The sequence below is a fragment of the Eretmochelys imbricata genome, chromosome 10 (assembly GCF_965152235.1).
Source record: "Eretmochelys imbricata isolate rEreImb1 chromosome 10, rEreImb1.hap1, whole genome shotgun sequence".
NCBI classification, from domain to species: Eukaryota; Metazoa; Chordata; order Testudines; family Cheloniidae; genus Eretmochelys; species Eretmochelys imbricata.
Window position 1 is genome coordinate 44,329,272 of NC_135581.1, and position 18,188 is coordinate 44,347,459.

The 18,188-nt window shown below is 47.0% G+C and overlaps 1 protein-coding gene across 2 annotated transcripts in view; it reads left to right on the plus strand.

Moving 5' to 3' along the window:
* CPEB1 (cytoplasmic polyadenylation element binding protein 1) overlaps positions 1–18,188 on the plus strand; it is an 81,975-nt gene that overhangs the window by 23,413 nt on the left and 40,374 nt on the right. For both annotated transcript variants that reach the window (XM_077827963.1, XM_077827964.1), the window contains exon 3: positions 7,200–7,388. In XM_077827963.1, coding sequence (XP_077684089.1) covers positions 7,200–7,388 — 189 coding nt within the window. The remainder of the gene's footprint in view (positions 1–7,199; positions 7,389–18,188) is intronic.

Consider the following 18,188-nt stretch of genomic DNA (forward strand, 5'->3'; position numbering starts at 1 on the left):
CCAGGGCTCCAGCCCAAGCCTGGACATCTACAAGCAATGAAGCAGCCCCACAGCCAGAGTTGCACTGGCCAGCTGTGGGGTTTTTTGCTGTGTAGACATGACATACCCTCAGATTATGGGAAAAGCAACACTTAACTGAAAGCCTTCAGGGTTTCTTGCCTGTTCCCTGGCTGCAGTGGGCAGAAAGACCCACTATCTACAAACAATAGATCTCAAAGATTCCATGTTCTTTAAGGGCTTGTCTACAGTTCATGGGGAAACTGGGGTGTGAATCCACCCTACACTAGCCTGCTACAGGCTGTCCATGAGGACCCTGCTGCATTTGTTAATGTGCTTTGACTTAATCCCATTTCAGTGAGGACTTGATTTAAAGTGAGTTAATGAGCTGTTAATGTGTCAGGAGGGTCCATGCAGTGGCTGGCTAGTGCAGGATGGATTCATGCTGCAGCTTGCCACGAACTAATTGTGTAGACAAGCCCTTAGTGTGGTAAATGTGAATTCTCAAAGACCTTAGACACTAACAGCCTTAACTCCAGTTCAGTTTCATTATGGGCAGAAACCCTTTAGCAAGTGAATTCTCATTCAGTGGCCTAAAATCTTCCACCTAATGCCAACCATGAGGAGGTAAAGAAACATATGCTCAGAGCTAGAGCCACAAAGGGATTTAAGTACCTGGGTCCAAAATTCAGATACTCAAAACCCCTGCCCAGCTGCCATCAAACCCTGCAGATGCTTAGTCCCCTGGCATCTAAACTGCTGCTAGACATGCACACAGTCCCCTCAGTCCTGGTACTTAGCTGTGAAGTGGGTGTAGGTCTCATGAAGGCATGCCTCATGCCTCTCTAAAAACACTGCCATCCAATGAGGTGGCTCTGATAATTCTTAACCCAGTGGCTAGAGCACTCAGTCAGGATGTGAGGCCTGGTTCACTTTCCTCCTCAGCCTGATGGGGAGCAGGGGCTTGGACCTGGGTCTGACTTATTCTCTCTAGTAGAATGCATGGCTGAATCAGAGCAGAGGGAGATGCCCAGTCCTAGGCCTGGTCATCACTGGAAAATCGGGGAGATGGATTACCTGTGTCAGCAGGAGACTTACTCCTGGTAATGTAGGTCCTGTCTACAGTGAAGCACTACAGTGGTGCAAACCTGAAGGCACCTGACTTCCTCTGAAGTGTGGGGTTAGGCCACCCCCATTTCCTATTGGCTAGCTTAGGTTGCTCTGCACTCAGCTTGCTGGCTTCTGTGAGTTCTGTTCTTAGGTGCAAGTGCGCTCATGCAGTGTCTAGGGAGCCTAAAGCCAAACTTGAGGCTGTGGATTTTGCTAGGCGGCAGGGTGTTGGGCATTGCAATGTGGCATCTAAGGACCAACATGGATCTAAACCACAGGGTCTTACAAAGACCCTGAAACGTCTTGCCTTCTGTGAAATGAGGGGCATTGTAATGGGGGGTTAGCTAAAGATGCATCCTGTACCTTTGGATTTGAATGTTCACTTGACTTCTGTGCTTTATGGGGTCACTGGGCTTGAAAGCTAAACTTGGCAGGGATGCAGGAGTGCACTTTGCAAGACTGCGCTGAGTGTGGAGGCAGCAGCTAGGGTTTGTCTAACTGATCTGAGTGACAGATTTATACAACTTCAAGGAACAAAAAAGGTCTTTCCTACATTAGGTCTTACCTAAATCTTACTAGAAGGCTGCATACTGGAAAGCTAGGGAGGTAGTGTTCTCAAGCAGATTCTGGAAATTGTATTATCTAGCATCTTCCTGCATGACCTGTACCTATCTTCTGCAAAGCTGGGACCCTCTTAAAAGTAAAGCATGTTTGTGTCATGCTAATTGTCTATTCACCCATAGTGAATGGATGCAGGAAAGCTGTAGATGACCTGAATTGCCAGGCTTAAAAATAAATTTGGAGTGTCTCAGGCCTTTCTCATTATAGCAAGGAGGACATGAACTCATTCCTTCCTTTGCAGGTCACCTTAAGATGCCATTAGAAATGTTAATTACTGGCAGCCTTTCTGCTGAAAATGTCTTGTGGTCTGTAGGGTGTTTAGTTTAGGCCAGTATGACATGAACTAGAGTGTGCAGAGTCTGACTTGAATGTGCTGTCTAATGTTGTGGTTCTCAGCCTGGGGTATGCAGAGGTCTTCCAGTAGGTACATCAACTCATCTAGATAGTTGCCTAGTTTTACAATAGGCTACATAAAAAGCACCAGCAAAGTCAGTACAAACTAAAATTTCATACAGACAATGACTTGTTTATAATTGTACTTTTCAGTATAAAGTCAATTGGAATATAAATACGGTAAATGAGATAGTAAGCCTTTCAGTAATAGTGTGCTGTGACACATCTGTATTTTTGTCTGACTTTTGTAAGCAAGTAGTTTAAGTGAAACTTGGGGGCACACAAGACTAATCAGACTCCTGAAAGGGGTACAGTATTCTGGAAAGGTTGATCACTGTTCTAATGCATATTGCCCTCTTTCCTTCTATTAAACCTGGAGGTCAGGACAAGTTAGTCACTGTAGTGGTTTTTAAAGTGCAAGTCATCAGTAGAAAGATGGTTCCCACAGACTTGGGCTATGGCACTCCCATAAACAGCATATGTAGAAATGTTGCGTGATCATGAGAGCTGAGTTATGGTTGCTGTGGGAACTAACTGAATTGCCTGGAAAGTGTCTTTAATACAGCATCATGACTAAGTTTAAAGACTGTCAGGCCTCATCTGAAACAAGTTGCACCTCTAACTATACTACTAGAGTCAAAGTAGTTCCATACCCTAGTGTGGCTATAGGTAGAACATAAGTTTATCTTTGGTGTAGCTTATACCTGTGCAGGAAGGGGAGTAAGTTGTACCAGTATTGCATGCAAAAACTACATGAAGATCATGCAGCTTGCAAAGGCAAGTACTCAAAAGTTAAGAAATGCCAGTTTGCCTCTGCAACTTCAGCTCAGTCCCCTTATGCATATGCCTCATGATAGTCCTCAGCACAGTCACAGGTCACGTTTCAGTCAGTGCACAGAATGGATAGTGCTCAGTGAAGGAGTAGCTATGTACTTTGTTCTCACTGTTCAGCATAATCCTAGGCCTCATACTGCATGCTAGTCAAACCCTGCTCTAAAGACAGAATTATTTCCTCGTGGGCTCTTCTGTGGTTCTCATCTCAGTATGAAGCTTCACAAATGTTCCTGTGAGTTGAGTGGTGGGATCCCTATTGCCCAAGTTAAGGTCAGAAGTACCTACTGATCCAGGGTGCCCAATTTGAGACCCCTTACAACCTGATTTTGTTTCAGAATCCTTAGCATTATATAGCACTTAATTATGTTGACAGCACAGCTCCCATTTGAATTCATTTGCCAGCCAAGAGTGGTCAGCACATGTGTAAATCAAACCAAAGGTTTTAAATTGGGCACCCAGAAAATGAGGAACACTTTGTGACCCCCCTGTGAAGTTTTAAGTGACATGCCCAGCTTTACATAGGAATTCTGTGGATGAGGCAGGGGTAGAATTGAATTCCTCAGGAGCATTTAACTGCCTTAATCATGAGACCCTCTGTCACAGGTCAGGCCCATGGCTGTGCCTGCACACCCTTGGGGCTGTGTAGCCAGTCTCACTGTCAGGATGGGCTGCCACCTCAGGGGACAGTGGCCAGGATGGGGGACCCAGGCCCACCCTCTCCACCAGGTCCCAACCCAGGGCACTCTTGATGGCAGGGATCTGGCCGAAACACACCAAGCTAGCCTCCTGTTGTCCATTAACTCTCTGGGTTATTTCCTGCCCACTTCTCTGCATCTCATGGCTTCCTAGTTCCCTCAGTTCCTTCTCCCTCAGTTTTGTCCAGTGTCTGGGGGTTGAGGGTTGCTGTCAGCTGGCTGGCCTCCACATTGTAGGGTGCTCACAGCCCTTCAGAGGGGCCAGCAGCACACCACGTTCCCCTACAGTGGTCTGCCCAGACTGAGCCAGGCTGCTTCCTCTTATACTGGGTTTGCTCTCTGAGCATGCCCAGTAGGTCCATGAGGGCATGGCTTCCTCAGCCCATAGTGAGGGGTTAACCCCTGCAATCCCAGTGTGGGGCATGCATGCCCTGTCACACCCTCCTTTCTGCAATCACCTGCCTCACTCACTACTCACCTCCAACTTCCTTGACTAATGAGGCAGGGATCCTACAGGCACCTTCACTAACAGCCCTGACCTGTCCCCACAGCAGCTGGACTCCATGCAGTGAATGAGGCAGGGTCCTGTCGAAAATGGTGTAATGTGATGAGACTGTTGTAATACATACATGAATTAAGGCTGCACCTGAATTCTGGCATTTCTGAACTCCTGAGTGCTTGACTTGGCAGTGTTCTCAGATAGCTTTTGTGACCTGGACTGGATTCAGTTAATTGTTTAAAAACTCAAATTTTGTCTTATTGACACCCTATGGGTCCCAAGCTGGGTTGGAACCTTTGGATCCATAGACAGACGTCCGCCAGTTGAGGGAACAGAGTAACTGGCAGAAATAGTACGTCCTCTGCATGGAGCAGCACTAGAGGTGGAAGGGTCACCTTGCCAGGTATTTGCTGGCAGCAGAGGAATGCTGAGACTTGAGAACTTTGGTTCCATTCCAGGTCCTTGGGGGGGGAAATGTGCTCTTCTGCCCATTGCCTCCAGTTGACCCCTTTGTGCCCATACCCCTTTTACTGGTACGAGTTTTTTTCCCCACCCCAGTTTAGTCCTAGCCCTATTCTTCCCACTTAGTCGCCACTTATCAGGCTTTCAATCCCAGTCTGCTTGCCCAGTAAGCTGGTCTCACTGCTCCAAACTACCCCACTCCTAGTCTCCTTGCCCAGCCAGTTCCTAGTCCTTCCATGTGCCCTACCTCTGTTCCCAGTCCCTGCCCACCCCACATTACCATCCCCACTAACTCCTAGTCTCCCTCAGTTTTCTCATCTAATCTGGCCCCAATTCCCCTGGCTCCTTGTCCCAGTCTCCCCCATCTGATCTCCGTTCCCCCTGCCTTGAATCAAATGACTGCCTGGATGTCAGCTGAGGGTAACAGAGGGGCTTCTTGCTCTCTGTTCCAGTGGCCAGCCCTGCCCTGGCCCAGAGCAGCCATTACAGGGAGAGCCTTCACCCCTGGCCAGTGCCATGTGCTTGATCAGCACTAGGGGCTGAGAGACTGGAGCATGTGCAGGATGGAATCTTGTTTATCAAATCCCTGAAGCCTCTTCTCAGCATGTGCAAACAGTTTTGAAAGGTTTGTCATATGGATGGATCTACAGCAGCCTTTGGATCAGGGATGTGCCTTTTGCCAAATTCCAGGTCCCTGCTCCAAAGCATGGGGATGCTAGAGCATTTCAAAGAAATCTCCTGTTTTTTCCATGGTAAAGTTCTGCTTTTTTCCCTAACCTCACTCTTGGAAACAGATGAATGCTTAGGCTGATCTTTGGGGAAATTTCTGTGGAGGCTGACACATGGCACAAAACTTTCAGCCCAAATGGTTACAATTTGGCAAAGTTACAGATAACTGAGAATGGCCTCATTAAGGTTGCACCAAACTTCCCATTATAGGCAGGGCTACTAGCCCTGCCAGTAATAAGCACCTTGACACCATTGTGTCTACACTAAAGGCTGTACTAGTCTGACAATCAGTTTTTTTAAAAAGTGTACAGTGTGTGTAGGCCTTAGTCATGAGGGTGGTGGGGACAGAGTGCTGGCTGTCAGCAGGTGTGGCTGCAGCATTACCATGTCCTATTCTCTCTGACCTGCAGGTCCCAGACTTCCCAGGGATCATCATACTGTATGTGTTAGGAAACTTTGGGGTTCCCAATCTGAGGGTTAGGTAGGGTCCATCTTCTGCTGTAGCACAAACCTGGTTCTACCTTAAGGTATTTGACTGGTGTCAGCATCTGGAGCTGTGCTAGGCATGTAGACCAGTAAATCACTTGGGATTCTGCTGTGGGGCCAGAAGGGAGGTCACAGAGCTGAGTTCCAGACTGGTAGTGATGCGTGGGGTAGCTACAGTTACATGTGACAAATGTGGCAAGCAGGAGTCACTGCAGCACCCTGCTGAAGAGTGAGGGGGTGGGGTGTTCATTGCATGCCATGCAATGGTGGGGGGTATGGGGACAGCATGGAGGAGACTGTCCTTCTGCTTGGGAGCTGGCTTACAAATGCCCTGAGTGACTCATGTTTTGAGTAAGGTAGCTGAGCATCTTGTGGCTTAATCAGCCCCCAGATCCTGCATCAAACTGGCATTCTCGTGCTAAACTGTCTGCCTTTCTCTCTAGCATGCTGGCACAGACACCTAAACTAAGGCAGGAATCCAGCATCTTTAATAGCTCTGGCTGGAGGACACCCACCCCCCATGGGGGGGCAGTGGGGTGGGGAGGGATAGAAGGTCAGTGAGCCATGAAAATTCCTGTCTAAATGTGAACTGGGAATTCTGCTCTGCCTGGCCAAGTTTTTCCTAGTGTGACATGTAGGCTCAGACTGGTCTGCAATATAATGCACTTCTCTTCCTATTACTGAGGATTTTTTTGAAGGTTATCCATATTATTGAATAGTAAACAATGCAGAGTCAGGGAGGCTCAATGGCCAAGTTGAAGCAAATAGATTATGCTAGCAGAATTGTGAAGCTTTGCGTTGGGTGGCTGAATCGGGTCTGGAGCCTGTCCAGGACTAAAGTGTTTTTGGGTTTGTGGGTGGAGGGGGAGGGGCAGGGACAGGAGAGCTGGATAGCACTAAACTAGTGGGTCAGAGCTGTTGCCGCTGCTGAGGATTGCTGTCTCGATCCTCTTTTCCACTGTGCTGTAGCTCACGGCTTATTTGTGCTGGCTGCCTCCCTTGATGTACTGTAGCTGTGCCTTTTCCTTTCTGCATGCTGTCTCGTCTTTCAGGGGAAATCTCTCCTCTATACCTTTATTTTGTAATAAATGATGCGGTTATGTTGCATGCCTGAGTGACGTCACTGTTAGCACAGTAAGCATCAGCAGCCTGATCACATGCTGGCCCAGTCAGTAATGCAGACAGGATAGGAAGGTGGAGGGGGGGCAGAGGAGGGAGGGGGCTGGTTCCTGGACAAATGGCAGTCTTCCGCTTTGGGGTGAAGTTGTTAGTCTCAGTGGCTTCATCATAGGGCAGGATCTGGCTTGAAGCTGTGGAAAACTCCTCCTAAAAATTCCTGAACTCTTCAGCTTGTGTTTGTTCCACCTGAGCAGACTTCCAGGACTCTGAAGGAGCAGTGGCAAGCAGGATGCTTTTCCCCAACTCTGCTCAAGAGTCTCCCCGTGGGCTCCCGGACACAAACGACCTGTGCCTTGGCCTGCAATCTCTCAACCTGACTGGGTGGGACAGACCATGGAGCACCCAGGATTCGGATACTGCAGCACAGACCAGCACACAGTCTGGTGAGTTGCTTTCTGCTGGCACACAGCAACAGTTGTTGATTATTTGCTTTTTTAAAATGTGAAGCTATTGCCCAGAGAAGTGGCTGTTACAGGAGCAGATTGACTGGTTGAGGGATTCTCTTAGCCTTATAAATGCTCTGAGTGTAATGGGGTGGTGAGTTCAGGGGGACAGAATAAGGGGAGGTTTTGGTTCTTAGTGTTCTGCAACTATTCCAGTCTTGGCTGGAAAAACAGGAAACTTAACTTACAAATACCCAGGCTTCTCCTGATCCTGTGATGTCTGGGGAGGGATTAATGTGCTGATGGGCAAGAGGCTTTATTAAAAACTGCTCATACCTTCCTTCCAAGTAGGTTAGGATGTATTTGAAGATTGAGTTAAACACCTACAATGCAGTGTGGAAGTGGCGTTAAACTCACTCCACTCCAGATAAATCAACTGGCAAATTGCTACCTGGGCAAAATAGGTTGTGCCGGCAGAAAGCTGTCTCTGTACAGGGAGGGGGCTGCATGCTTGCAGAAGAACCCCCTGCCTGGCAGCAAATGCTGCTGTAGCACACAAGCTTAGGCTCTTGCACTCACTGGGTCTGCTGCCCACACTCTGCAAATGGGGTGTGGTAGGGGTGCAGACTGAGCTCCAAGTACCAAACTCAACCAGAAGGTTCCCAGCTCTGTAAAAGGGCTAGGAGGGACTCTCCCCAGAACATGCTGCTTTGTTTTAGTTTGAAAATGGAGAATGGCACTTGGTCTGTAAGTTAGTCTCTCCCCAATAGCAGAGTGAGGGCATGGCAGCAAAGTATTGGCTTCTTGTTTTGCCCTTCCAAATGCTGTTCACCCTGGCTTTCAGCTGGGTCTAGCTCAGCATCAGCAGTATGGAGTGCTCTAGATCTGAGCACTGTTCTAAAGCCTGGTATTATCTATAGAAACTGAAGTGAAGAGTAATGCTGTACCCCTCAGTTTTCTAGACCAGGATTTAGTGGCATCCTTGTGGTGTAGTCAAGTAGGGAGCAAGAGGGGGAATGGGGACTCATCTTTCAGGTCCTTATAATAAAGATCTGGAGAGAACAATCTCACAGATGGTGTTACTTCAGTGAATGTATCAGTCCATGGAAATATCTCCTGCTTCAGCAGAGTTTGCACAAGTTCAGCCTGGTTGCTACAGAAACTCCTCCTTTTTATAGAAGCAACCTGCTGCTTTGTTAAAAGGCTAGTGCATCTTTGTGCATTGATGGGGGTGACCTAGAAGGCCCCAGGCATGTTGCAGGTGCTGATAGGAATGTGGGTTGCAGTGTCTTGCACTCTTCACGTGGGTGGCCATTCTGGGGTAGTTCTGGAAGAGTGTAAGTGACCACTGCTACCTTCCCTGAGCAGGATGTAAAGTGTTGCAGGCTGTTCCGCTCACAAGCGTCATGCCAAAGCTCACAATTGGTAGGAGCATGTCTTCCTTCCCACTAACACCTGTCACTTGGTTGTAGCAGTGGGTCACAGTCTGCCAGGGGCAGCACCAAATGTCACTTCAGATACTGCAAAACTGATCTGCATGTTACCCAGAGCAGGCCTCCTGGAGGTGCAAGTGCATCACTGCGGCTTCCTCCCATGGCTGGGGGTGGGACTTGTCAGGTGACCGTTGCAGAAGCAATATGCCACTGTAGGGGAGGGAGCAATGAGTATTAAACAGGCGTATGCACAGACCCCTGGAAAGAAGTTCCTGTTGAGGGTTTTCCTAGGAGCCATTGGCACTCCAGTAGGCTTGGATTCCTGTCCTGTGCGAATTCAAAAAAAATCCATCTGGCTTCCCCTGGTGACCCATAAATGCTCCATATAGCACCAAACAAGGGATAGTACTTTCCAGGCAGCAGTTGTGCCTGATCTTGTCCTACCTTTGCTTATGTCTTGTCTGTCTTGCCCTTTCCAGTGAAGCTGGGAATAGAGAGCTGATGGCTGACTTTCCATCTCTCGGTCCTCCAAAATGGTGGTGGGGGAAATCTGAGTTCTTAATCAGAGCTGAATGGAGCAGCTGCCTTGGATAACTAATAGCATAGATCATTTTGGGAGGTGTCTGATAGGCAACTGGGTACTGAATCTGGATTATGGAAGCTTAACAAAGGCCCTGTGAACAGCATAGTTGTACATAGGTGCTGGAACTGAGGGTGCTGCTGTACCCATTGGATTGAAGTGGTTTCCATCAGATACGGGGTTTATAGTTTCGTTAAATGGCTCTCAGCACCCTTGCAGTTGTAACCAAGCCAACAACATCCAGGTCTGACAGTACTTCCTAGTGTTGTTACAGCCATAATGTGTAAGACATGATGCACAATGGCAGTGCAAAGCAGTTTTGTGTGACAGCCTCTTGCTGCTGCTGCTGCTCTGAGCCCCACATGATCAGCTATAGCCGTCTCAGATGTTTTCTCAGCCAACATCCTGCCTGGCTGTTTTGACAAAGCCTCCATTCTCACTAGCTACTGTTACTTGTATGGCAGCTCTCTGCTATTCAGTGGGATGAAATGGTACATTGCTCTGTGGAAGGCTTAACTGTGAATTGCATGTTGAGGAAGCAGCAAATAAAAATGGATATTTATGCAACACAGATCACAACTCCACTATAAACTTCATATGAATTCAGATTGTGCAGCTTAAAATAGCCTCTGAATCAATAGAAAATTCAACTGGAAACTAGTCTGGGGTACTCCAATGACCTTCCTGATCACTTAATTATTTTGGTGTCTGTAGAACACATCCTTCACAAATAAGGTACTGAACTACCCACAGCTCTGTAGTGCATCACATATATTTCTGAGTTCCTCACTAATAGGATTGCAAAGATCAGTGGAACTGATGGCAGGAAAGTACTAAGTACTTGTGATACTAACATGCTCAGGAACGCAGGCCTCCTGGATGCAAGGGCTGAGTACCTTGCAGTGGTGAAATACCCTGTTTGAGGGTGAGCACACAGAATTAAAGCCTCAAAGGCTTGCATTCCTCCTACCACCCAGTCACTATCGATTAGAGGGGTAGAAGCCCCACAATATAGAAAAAGGGAGTTGGTTTTGACAGAGCCTAGACTGGCCCATGTGCAAACTTGCAATCTACCCATATTCATATACCCGGAGCCATTTGTTGGCAGTACCATTTCAGTCACTATAGTCTCTCCACCCCAGTGGAATGTGCTGGCTATGTTCTCATAGTCTAACTGCTGTGCATCCTGCACCAAGCAGAGGGAAATGGGAGACTGAATGGAGAAGCGGGAGAAGTGGCACTTGAATGGGCAACCATGGCTTATCTTGCTGTGGGTATGGCATAGCTTGGCTCAAGAAGTGAAATGCTGGTATTAGCGTGCAGCTGTTCCATTGTTCATCTGCACCTCCCACATCTGCAGTCTCATCCCTCCCTCCCTAGGACCAGGGAGTTGCCATGAAAAGCTTTGCAGGAGGTAGGGCTGGGGGGATTCAGACTGGGTCTGGAACGCTTTGGGAAGCGCCGTGTGAAGTGGCTTCTCTTCTGTTTGTGAGAGGGGTGGGCATAGGGAGTGTTTCCCCACTTGAGACCCTCACTAGCCTTCAGAGGGGCCAGCAGGTATGGTCAGCTGGTATTGCCCAACCATGCCTTGTGTAGCAAAGGCAGAGAACAGCATGTGAACAGTCTAGTGCCTGTCAGTAATCTCTGGCACTACAGTGATGCAGGTATTGATTCCCAGCTGGCTGCCCCCAGTCCCTCATTGGTGCTGCAGCTGGCATTTCAGCACTGAGCCAGGGGTGATCAGAATCAGGAAATCCTGACTGCAGATGCACTGGGCTCAGCATTGGGTTGTCTCTCTAGAGCCTGGCTGGGAGGGGCAGGTGTTGCCAGCGAACAGCAGTTGGGATGGTTCTAGCAGTGACTCAGCTGTATGAATCCACAGGGAGCTGGCCAGGAGGATGGAAGTACAAAAAGTTAACAATCAGTCTAAAATTGATTGCTGATTTGGTTTCCTGCAGTGTCAGTGCTTGAGCATTGGTGAGCTGGAATTCAGGTACTCTAATCTGTGGCAGACTTTCCTTAAATCTGCATACAGCCATTGCCAGGTGCTGGCTGTACCTGAGCCTGAAAAAATGTCTGGTAATAGGGAAATTATACTGGTGTCACCTTGTGCCACCTATGGAACTGGTGTACAAATACGCTTGATATTGTAGTTGTGTACAGGGCCCCAGTCAGGGTCAGGGCCCCATTATGCTGGACACAACTAGGCAAAAATGCTGCTTTTGTTTTGCAACACTGAGGAGTTTCTCTTGCAATCAGACTGCTGCTTCATGCCTCCCCAGGGGCTGGGAAACTGCTAAGTCCCAGGACATGGGGCTTGCAGTGCATTTTCTTGCTGATTCTGCTGCATTGTAGAGGAGACAATCCACCTGTGAGAGGGTGGAAGAAACTTTGTCCCTCTGCCAAGGAGCATCCTCTGCTCCTGAAGCTGCTGTCTTGCTTGGGGAGAGTCTCTGCTAGAGGTAGCAGCTGATGCAGTTCAAAATTGCTGCATCTATTGGCTATAGGATTTAATTGCTGTCTTGTGGCAGGAGAAGAACACTAAACCCACTGCTGCCACTAAAACTGTCTGTCAGACTAGGAATATTGACTCAAGTCCCAGAAACCTGTTCTCATGTCCCAAGAAAGGGAAGCTGCAGGAAATAAATGCTGGCCTTGGCTGCTTCCAGCTAAGTGTCCCATGTAATGCAGTATTCCCTTCCCAATTTAACTGTAAATATGCAGTGTTCATAGCATCCAGGTTACCCATTTCTCCTTGGGGAAGGGTAAAGGGACACTGTATCAGGACAGTGGAGGAAAGAGATGAAAGTGCTGGTTTAGTTTGTATGCCTGCATAATTGATGACAGTAGCGCACAAGGATATGTGAGGTAGAGCCCTGCAAGGGACTACCTTTTAAATCCTGCTTCCACCCACAAAAACCTTAGATTCTGCAAGACGGCTTCCCCCACTACTTAAAACACAAGAACCACAGTTGGCTAATATATAATGGAATTCAGACACAATTTTTACCACTAAAAATAAAATAAATCTTGATTAAACTATGTAAAAATATTTAAGTCTTGTCATAATAGACATCAAATCTCCATCCCTGTCCTAAATTTAAGTATTAAAACCTTTATTTTTCTTAAAGAGAAATGTGCTTTACATTGAAATTCAGTTTGAAAAACTGAGACTTAGTGTTTTCCCTCAAATTTCTGCAGTCTGGTGGCTTTTTCCCAGTGTAATCCTACCTGTAACAAAGTACATTTTATCCTCTCCTGCTATTATGGCAGCAGGTCCTGTGGGATCCCAGTTGGGCTGCAAGGCTCTGATGGGATGTTTAATACATGTTCAGTCTCTCTGCTCTCGCTGGCAGGTATGAAGCCTGTATACTGTTAACTCAGTACCTGGCATGAGTATGAATGCCAATATTGACATACTGGATCAGACTAGTATCAGCTCTCTAGCTCTAAAGTACATGTGACTCATATGGACAGAGTGACTAGTCCATGGAGAAACATTCTTAAACTCTGGCAGTGCTTGCGTATGCCCTGTATCATAGGGTCTGTCGTCTTTCAGTCTATTTTATATAACTAGATGTTATCCATATAGCTGATTATTTTAATCTTCTCATGACAGTGCATTCCATAGGTTGACTGTATCCTTTTATCCATTTCAGACATAATGCTTTGTTTCCTTAGCTGTCCCCAGTAACGAGGAGTACCCTACTACCTTCCCAAACGCTTGCTTATATATGCCTGTCCTGTCTCTTCAGAGAAGAAATGGCCTGTTCCATTAATGTCCCCTTTTGGAAGCCCCTCTATAGCTCTCACTCTCATTCCCAGTCTCTAGACATGTCTTCTCTCCCATCAGGGTTTGCCACTCCCACAACTGGGCTTCCCCTCTGTGCTGCAGTTGGCTGGGTCTCCTTGCCAGTCAGACTTGGCTGGAGATGGGACACTAGATGTGGAGGGCTGAGTCACTACAGGGACTTCTTACTCAAGTGTCTCTGCCTGGTGGGTCTTGCCCACATGCTCGGGTCTAACTGATTGCCACGTATGGGGTCAGAAAAGAGCTTTCCACCCAGTCAGATTGGCAGAGACCCTGAGGGTTTTTGCCTTCCTCTGCATTGTGGGGCATGGGTCACTTGCAGTTTAAACTAGTGTAAATGTTGAATTCTGTGTAACTTGAAGTATTTAAACTAGGGCTGTCAAGCAATTAAAAATTAATCTCAATTAATCACACTTAAACAATAGGATACCATTTATTTAAATATCTTTGGATATTTTCCACATTTTCAAATACAAAGTGTACCATGCTCACTTTATATTTTGGTAGGATGATTTAGTTGGTGTTGGCCCTCCTTTGAGCAGGGGCATGGACTAGATGACCTCCTGAAGTCTCTTCCAGTCTTAATCTTCTGATTTTTGATTACAAGTATTTGCACTGTAAAAAAAAATCACCTAATAAGTACTGTAGTGCAAATCTTTATCATGAAAGTTGAACTTACAAATGTAGAATTATGTACCAAAAAAACTGCATTCAAAAATAAAAGTGTAAAACTTCAGAGCCTTCTAGTGCACTCGGTCCTTCTCATTCAGCCAATCATTAAGACAAACAAGTTTGTTTATATTTACATGAGATAATGTTGCCCTTATTTACGTCACCAGAAAGCAAGAACAGGCATTTGCATGGCACTGTTGTAGCAAGCATTGCGAGGTATTTGTGCCAGATATGCTAAACATTCGTATGCCTCTTCATGTTTTGATCACCATTCCAGAGGACATGCTTCCAAGCTGATTGTTAAAAAGTGTTAATTAAATTTGACTGAACAATTTGGGGGAAAATTGTATGTCCCCTGCTGTGTTTTACCTGAACTCTACCATATATTTCATGTTATAGCAGTCTCAGATGACCCAGCATATGTTGGTTTTAAGAACACTTTCACTGCAGATTTGACAAAACACAAAGGTACCAATGTGAGATTTCTAAAGATAGCTACAGCACATGATTCAAAGTTTAAGAATCTGAAGTGCCTTCCAAAGTCTGAGGGATGAGGTGTAGAGCATGCTTTCAGAAGTCTTAAAAGAGCAACACTCGATGCAGAAACTACAGAACCTGAACCACTAGAAAAGAATCAACCTTCTGCTGGTGGCATCTGACTCAGATGATGAAAATTAACATGCGTTGGTCCGCACTGCTTTGGATTGTTGAGCAGAAAGTCATCAGCGTGGACGCATGTCCCCTGGGATGGTGGTTGAAGCATGAAGTGACATGAATCTTTAGTGCATCTGGCAAGTAAATATCTTGTGATGCTGGCTACAACAGTGCCATGAGAACACCTGTTCTCACTTTCAGGTGACAGTGCTGCCTGCTTCTTGTTTACAGTATCTCCTGCAAATGTAAACAAACTTGTTTGTCTTAATGATTGGCTGAATGAGAAATAGGACCGAGTGGACTAGCAGCCTCTGAAGTTTTACATGGTTTTGGAGTGCAGTTATGTGTAACAAATGTAGGGTTCAAGTTGCACTTTCATGTTAAGAAGTTGCACTACAGTACTTGTATGAGGTGAATTGAAATACTATTTTTATAGTGCAAATATTTGTAACATACACTGATTTCAATTACAATACAGAATACAATAGATGAAAACATAGAAAAAATCCAAAATTTAATAAATTTCAGTTGATATTCTATTAACAGTGATTAAAACTGCCATTTTTAAATCACAATTAGTTTTGACAGGTTTCAGAGTAGCAGCTGTTAGTCTGTATTCTCAAAAAGAAAAGGAGTACTAGTGGCACCTTAGAGACTAACCAATAAATTAGTTTTTGAGTTAGGCATGTGAGTTAACTGACTAATCAACAGCCCTAATTTAAACCATGATTTGAGGACTTCAGTAACTCAGCCAGAGATTAGGGGTCTGTCACAGGAGTCTGTGGGTGAAGTTCTGTGGTCTGATGTGCAGGAGGTCAGGCTAGATTACGATGGTCCTTTCTGACCTAAAGTCTGTCATCTTCAGAAAAAAAAATCTCCAGTCTCTGTCCTGCTAAGAGCTGGCTTCCTCCCCTGCTGCCTGACCAACCCACAAAAGTAACTTAATCAATGGATCCATAGAAAATCAAACCCTACCAATCAGATTTTATCTTGGCACCTCTCCCCTTTACAAGAACTGGACTATATGACCTCTCAAGGTCCCTTCCAATCTTATGATTCTAGTTCTTGACTCTACCTAGAAGACACTGTTACCACAGCAATATGTGGCAGTACATGGACACAGTGTAGGAAAATTCTTGCTCCTTAAGAAGGGTGCTTAGGTAACAGATGTCACATTAAGTGCATCCCTGGAGGTTCAGTGCTCCCCACTGTGGCAGTCTCTGGTGAGCTGGGTTCTGGGGGAACTTGATCCAGGGCATACAGCAGTCTCCCTTCCCCCAGAGCCAGAGGAAGCAGACAAGCCTGCCAAAAAGCCAGTTAGTGCTCCCCTTGTTGCCAACTTCAGGTATTCTTCTTGTGTGCGCAGGAGCAGCCAATATGATCTTGCACCAGTAGCTTGGGGAAGAGGCTTCAGCTTTCTCTGTACTGGCTCAGCAGCACAGCCCTTGTGGGATTGAGTTCCAGTCCCATCTTTGCGTCTCAACAGTGGTGGCAAAGCTGTCTGCTTATGGGCCTTTCTGGTGGCTGTCACTTTTGCATGTGGTATGAGCAGAGGATGCTGACTACAGTATCTTAGAACAGGACCTTCCATAGTGAGCAGGTAAGGCTGGGTAGAAAGGCAGCTCTAGTTCTAAAAGCTACTGCTGTTCCACAGACCTCAGGGTTCTTCAAGTAGTGTCCCTGTGGGTGCTCCACTTTAGGTGTCTGTGCCCCTGCACCTGTAATCAAAGATTTTTGGTAAGTGTCCCCTTGAGCCCACACATGTGCTCTCCCTCCCTCATGGTCTGTCTCCAGGCTATTTAGCACTGCATGGGCAACCCCCCCCACTTCCTTCTCTACCACCTTTGGCCTCTGATGGAACAAGCAGTTGTCCCTTCCTTATCTGTGTCATTAACATAAGTAGTGTTTTTGTTACCTTTGTTCTCCCTGAAAGTACTCAGGCTAGTCTTTTTTGGCTTAAAGAGAAAAGGGAAAAGAACTTCACTTTCCTTCCCTGGGGGCATTCTCCCCCCACTTCTCCCTCCCCCCGCATCTAGTAGACTCATAATTTTTCTTTTTCAGTTAATAAAAAAGTAGACTATTCTTCTGCGTATTCCTCCCTGCTAGAGGATGACAACCCCCTGCCCAGGGGCTTGCCTGGCTCTCCGCTCCAAGTGGTGCCTCTCCTGCCAGGAGTCCATTCCTGTAATGGCCAGGGACTTGCTGTGCCTGGGAGACCATCACAGAAGTGCTTTACCTGCCACACCTAAAACTGCAGCCTCACAGGAGCTGGGAGCTGAAGTAAAATTCCTCTCTATAGAGAACACTTTAGTCTGCAGGGGACTCCAGTGTGTGTTGACCCCAGATCATCCCCGGAGCCTTCCTCTTCACCACCTGACCCCTTTTGAAGTGAAGAGAGAGGGGGGGAAAAGCCACCAACAGACTCCTCCTGGAAAGGCTCCTACAAGTAGCTGGCCAGCCAGAGGGGTGTTCCCCAGTGCAGCTGTCTCCACATGGATCCCTGAGCAGCTGGCCAGCCAGTGGGATTCCCCAGAGGGGCCACCTCAGTAGGACAGTACCAACAGAGGAACCTGCTGTGAGCTCAACTGCCACTCCAGTTCGGCACAGGGTCTTCCTGCTGTGAGCTCAGCTGCCGCACTGGTTCAGCACCTCAAAGCTCTGGAAGCTGAAACCTGAAGTTTTCCTGCCCTGAAAGGTCTTCCTGCTGTGAGCTCTGCCCTGCTCTGAGCTCTGCTCTCTGCACTGACAAGGGGCTTCTGTAAGCTCTGTGCTGCTCTGAGCTCTACTCTGGGCAACTACTTCACTGAGAGGGGACAGTTACCGTATCAGAGCGACATAGAGAAGCCCTGCTGTCTGCTCTGCTTTGGCACTGAGACACCAGAGGCTTCCACTGTCATGCTCTGAGGCAATGGTACCATCCCCTAAGGAGAAGGGACAGTTACCCTACCATCTCTAAAAGAGCAGCATAGAGAAACCCTTTGGTACCAGATGCAACAAAACTCCCATCTAGGAAGTGTTCTGCACCTTCCCAACCATTGATACAGACTGCAGACACTCCTCTGGGGTTCCAGATGAGCCCATGGTAACACAGGTGCTCTGATACTCTGGAGACCTGTGGCCTCAGTACCCAGGAAGAGACCATTACCATACCATCTCTAAAAAAGTGGCACCAACAAACTTTTTGTATTGGGCAAAACTCTCATTTAGGGAGTGCTCTGTCCAATTATCAGTACTGACAGTGTACCATGGACCTTCCTTTGTGGTACCAAATGAACCCATGGTACTGCATGAGCTCCCCAATCCTGGAGACCTGATGACTGGGGAAGAACCACAATCCCCATTACTTGATACCGGGGTCCTGGTATCAAGCACAATCCCAGCACCCAGAATCGCTCTTAGCATTGGGCTTTATACTACCAATACCCCAGTCAATGGCACCCTTACCCACAGATGAATCTGACACTGGCCAGGAGGAGATTGTTCCCTGGCCCCTCAAGGCTGCCTCTCCCTCCCAAGGCCATATTGTAACTCTTCAGGTATATACACACATGGTGCAACAGTCTCTGGTGTCTCTCGGGGAGAGTCCACTAGATGGTTTGCTACAGCCTGGTACCTGAGCTAGGACAGAGCTTTTTCAGAACAGGAAAGAA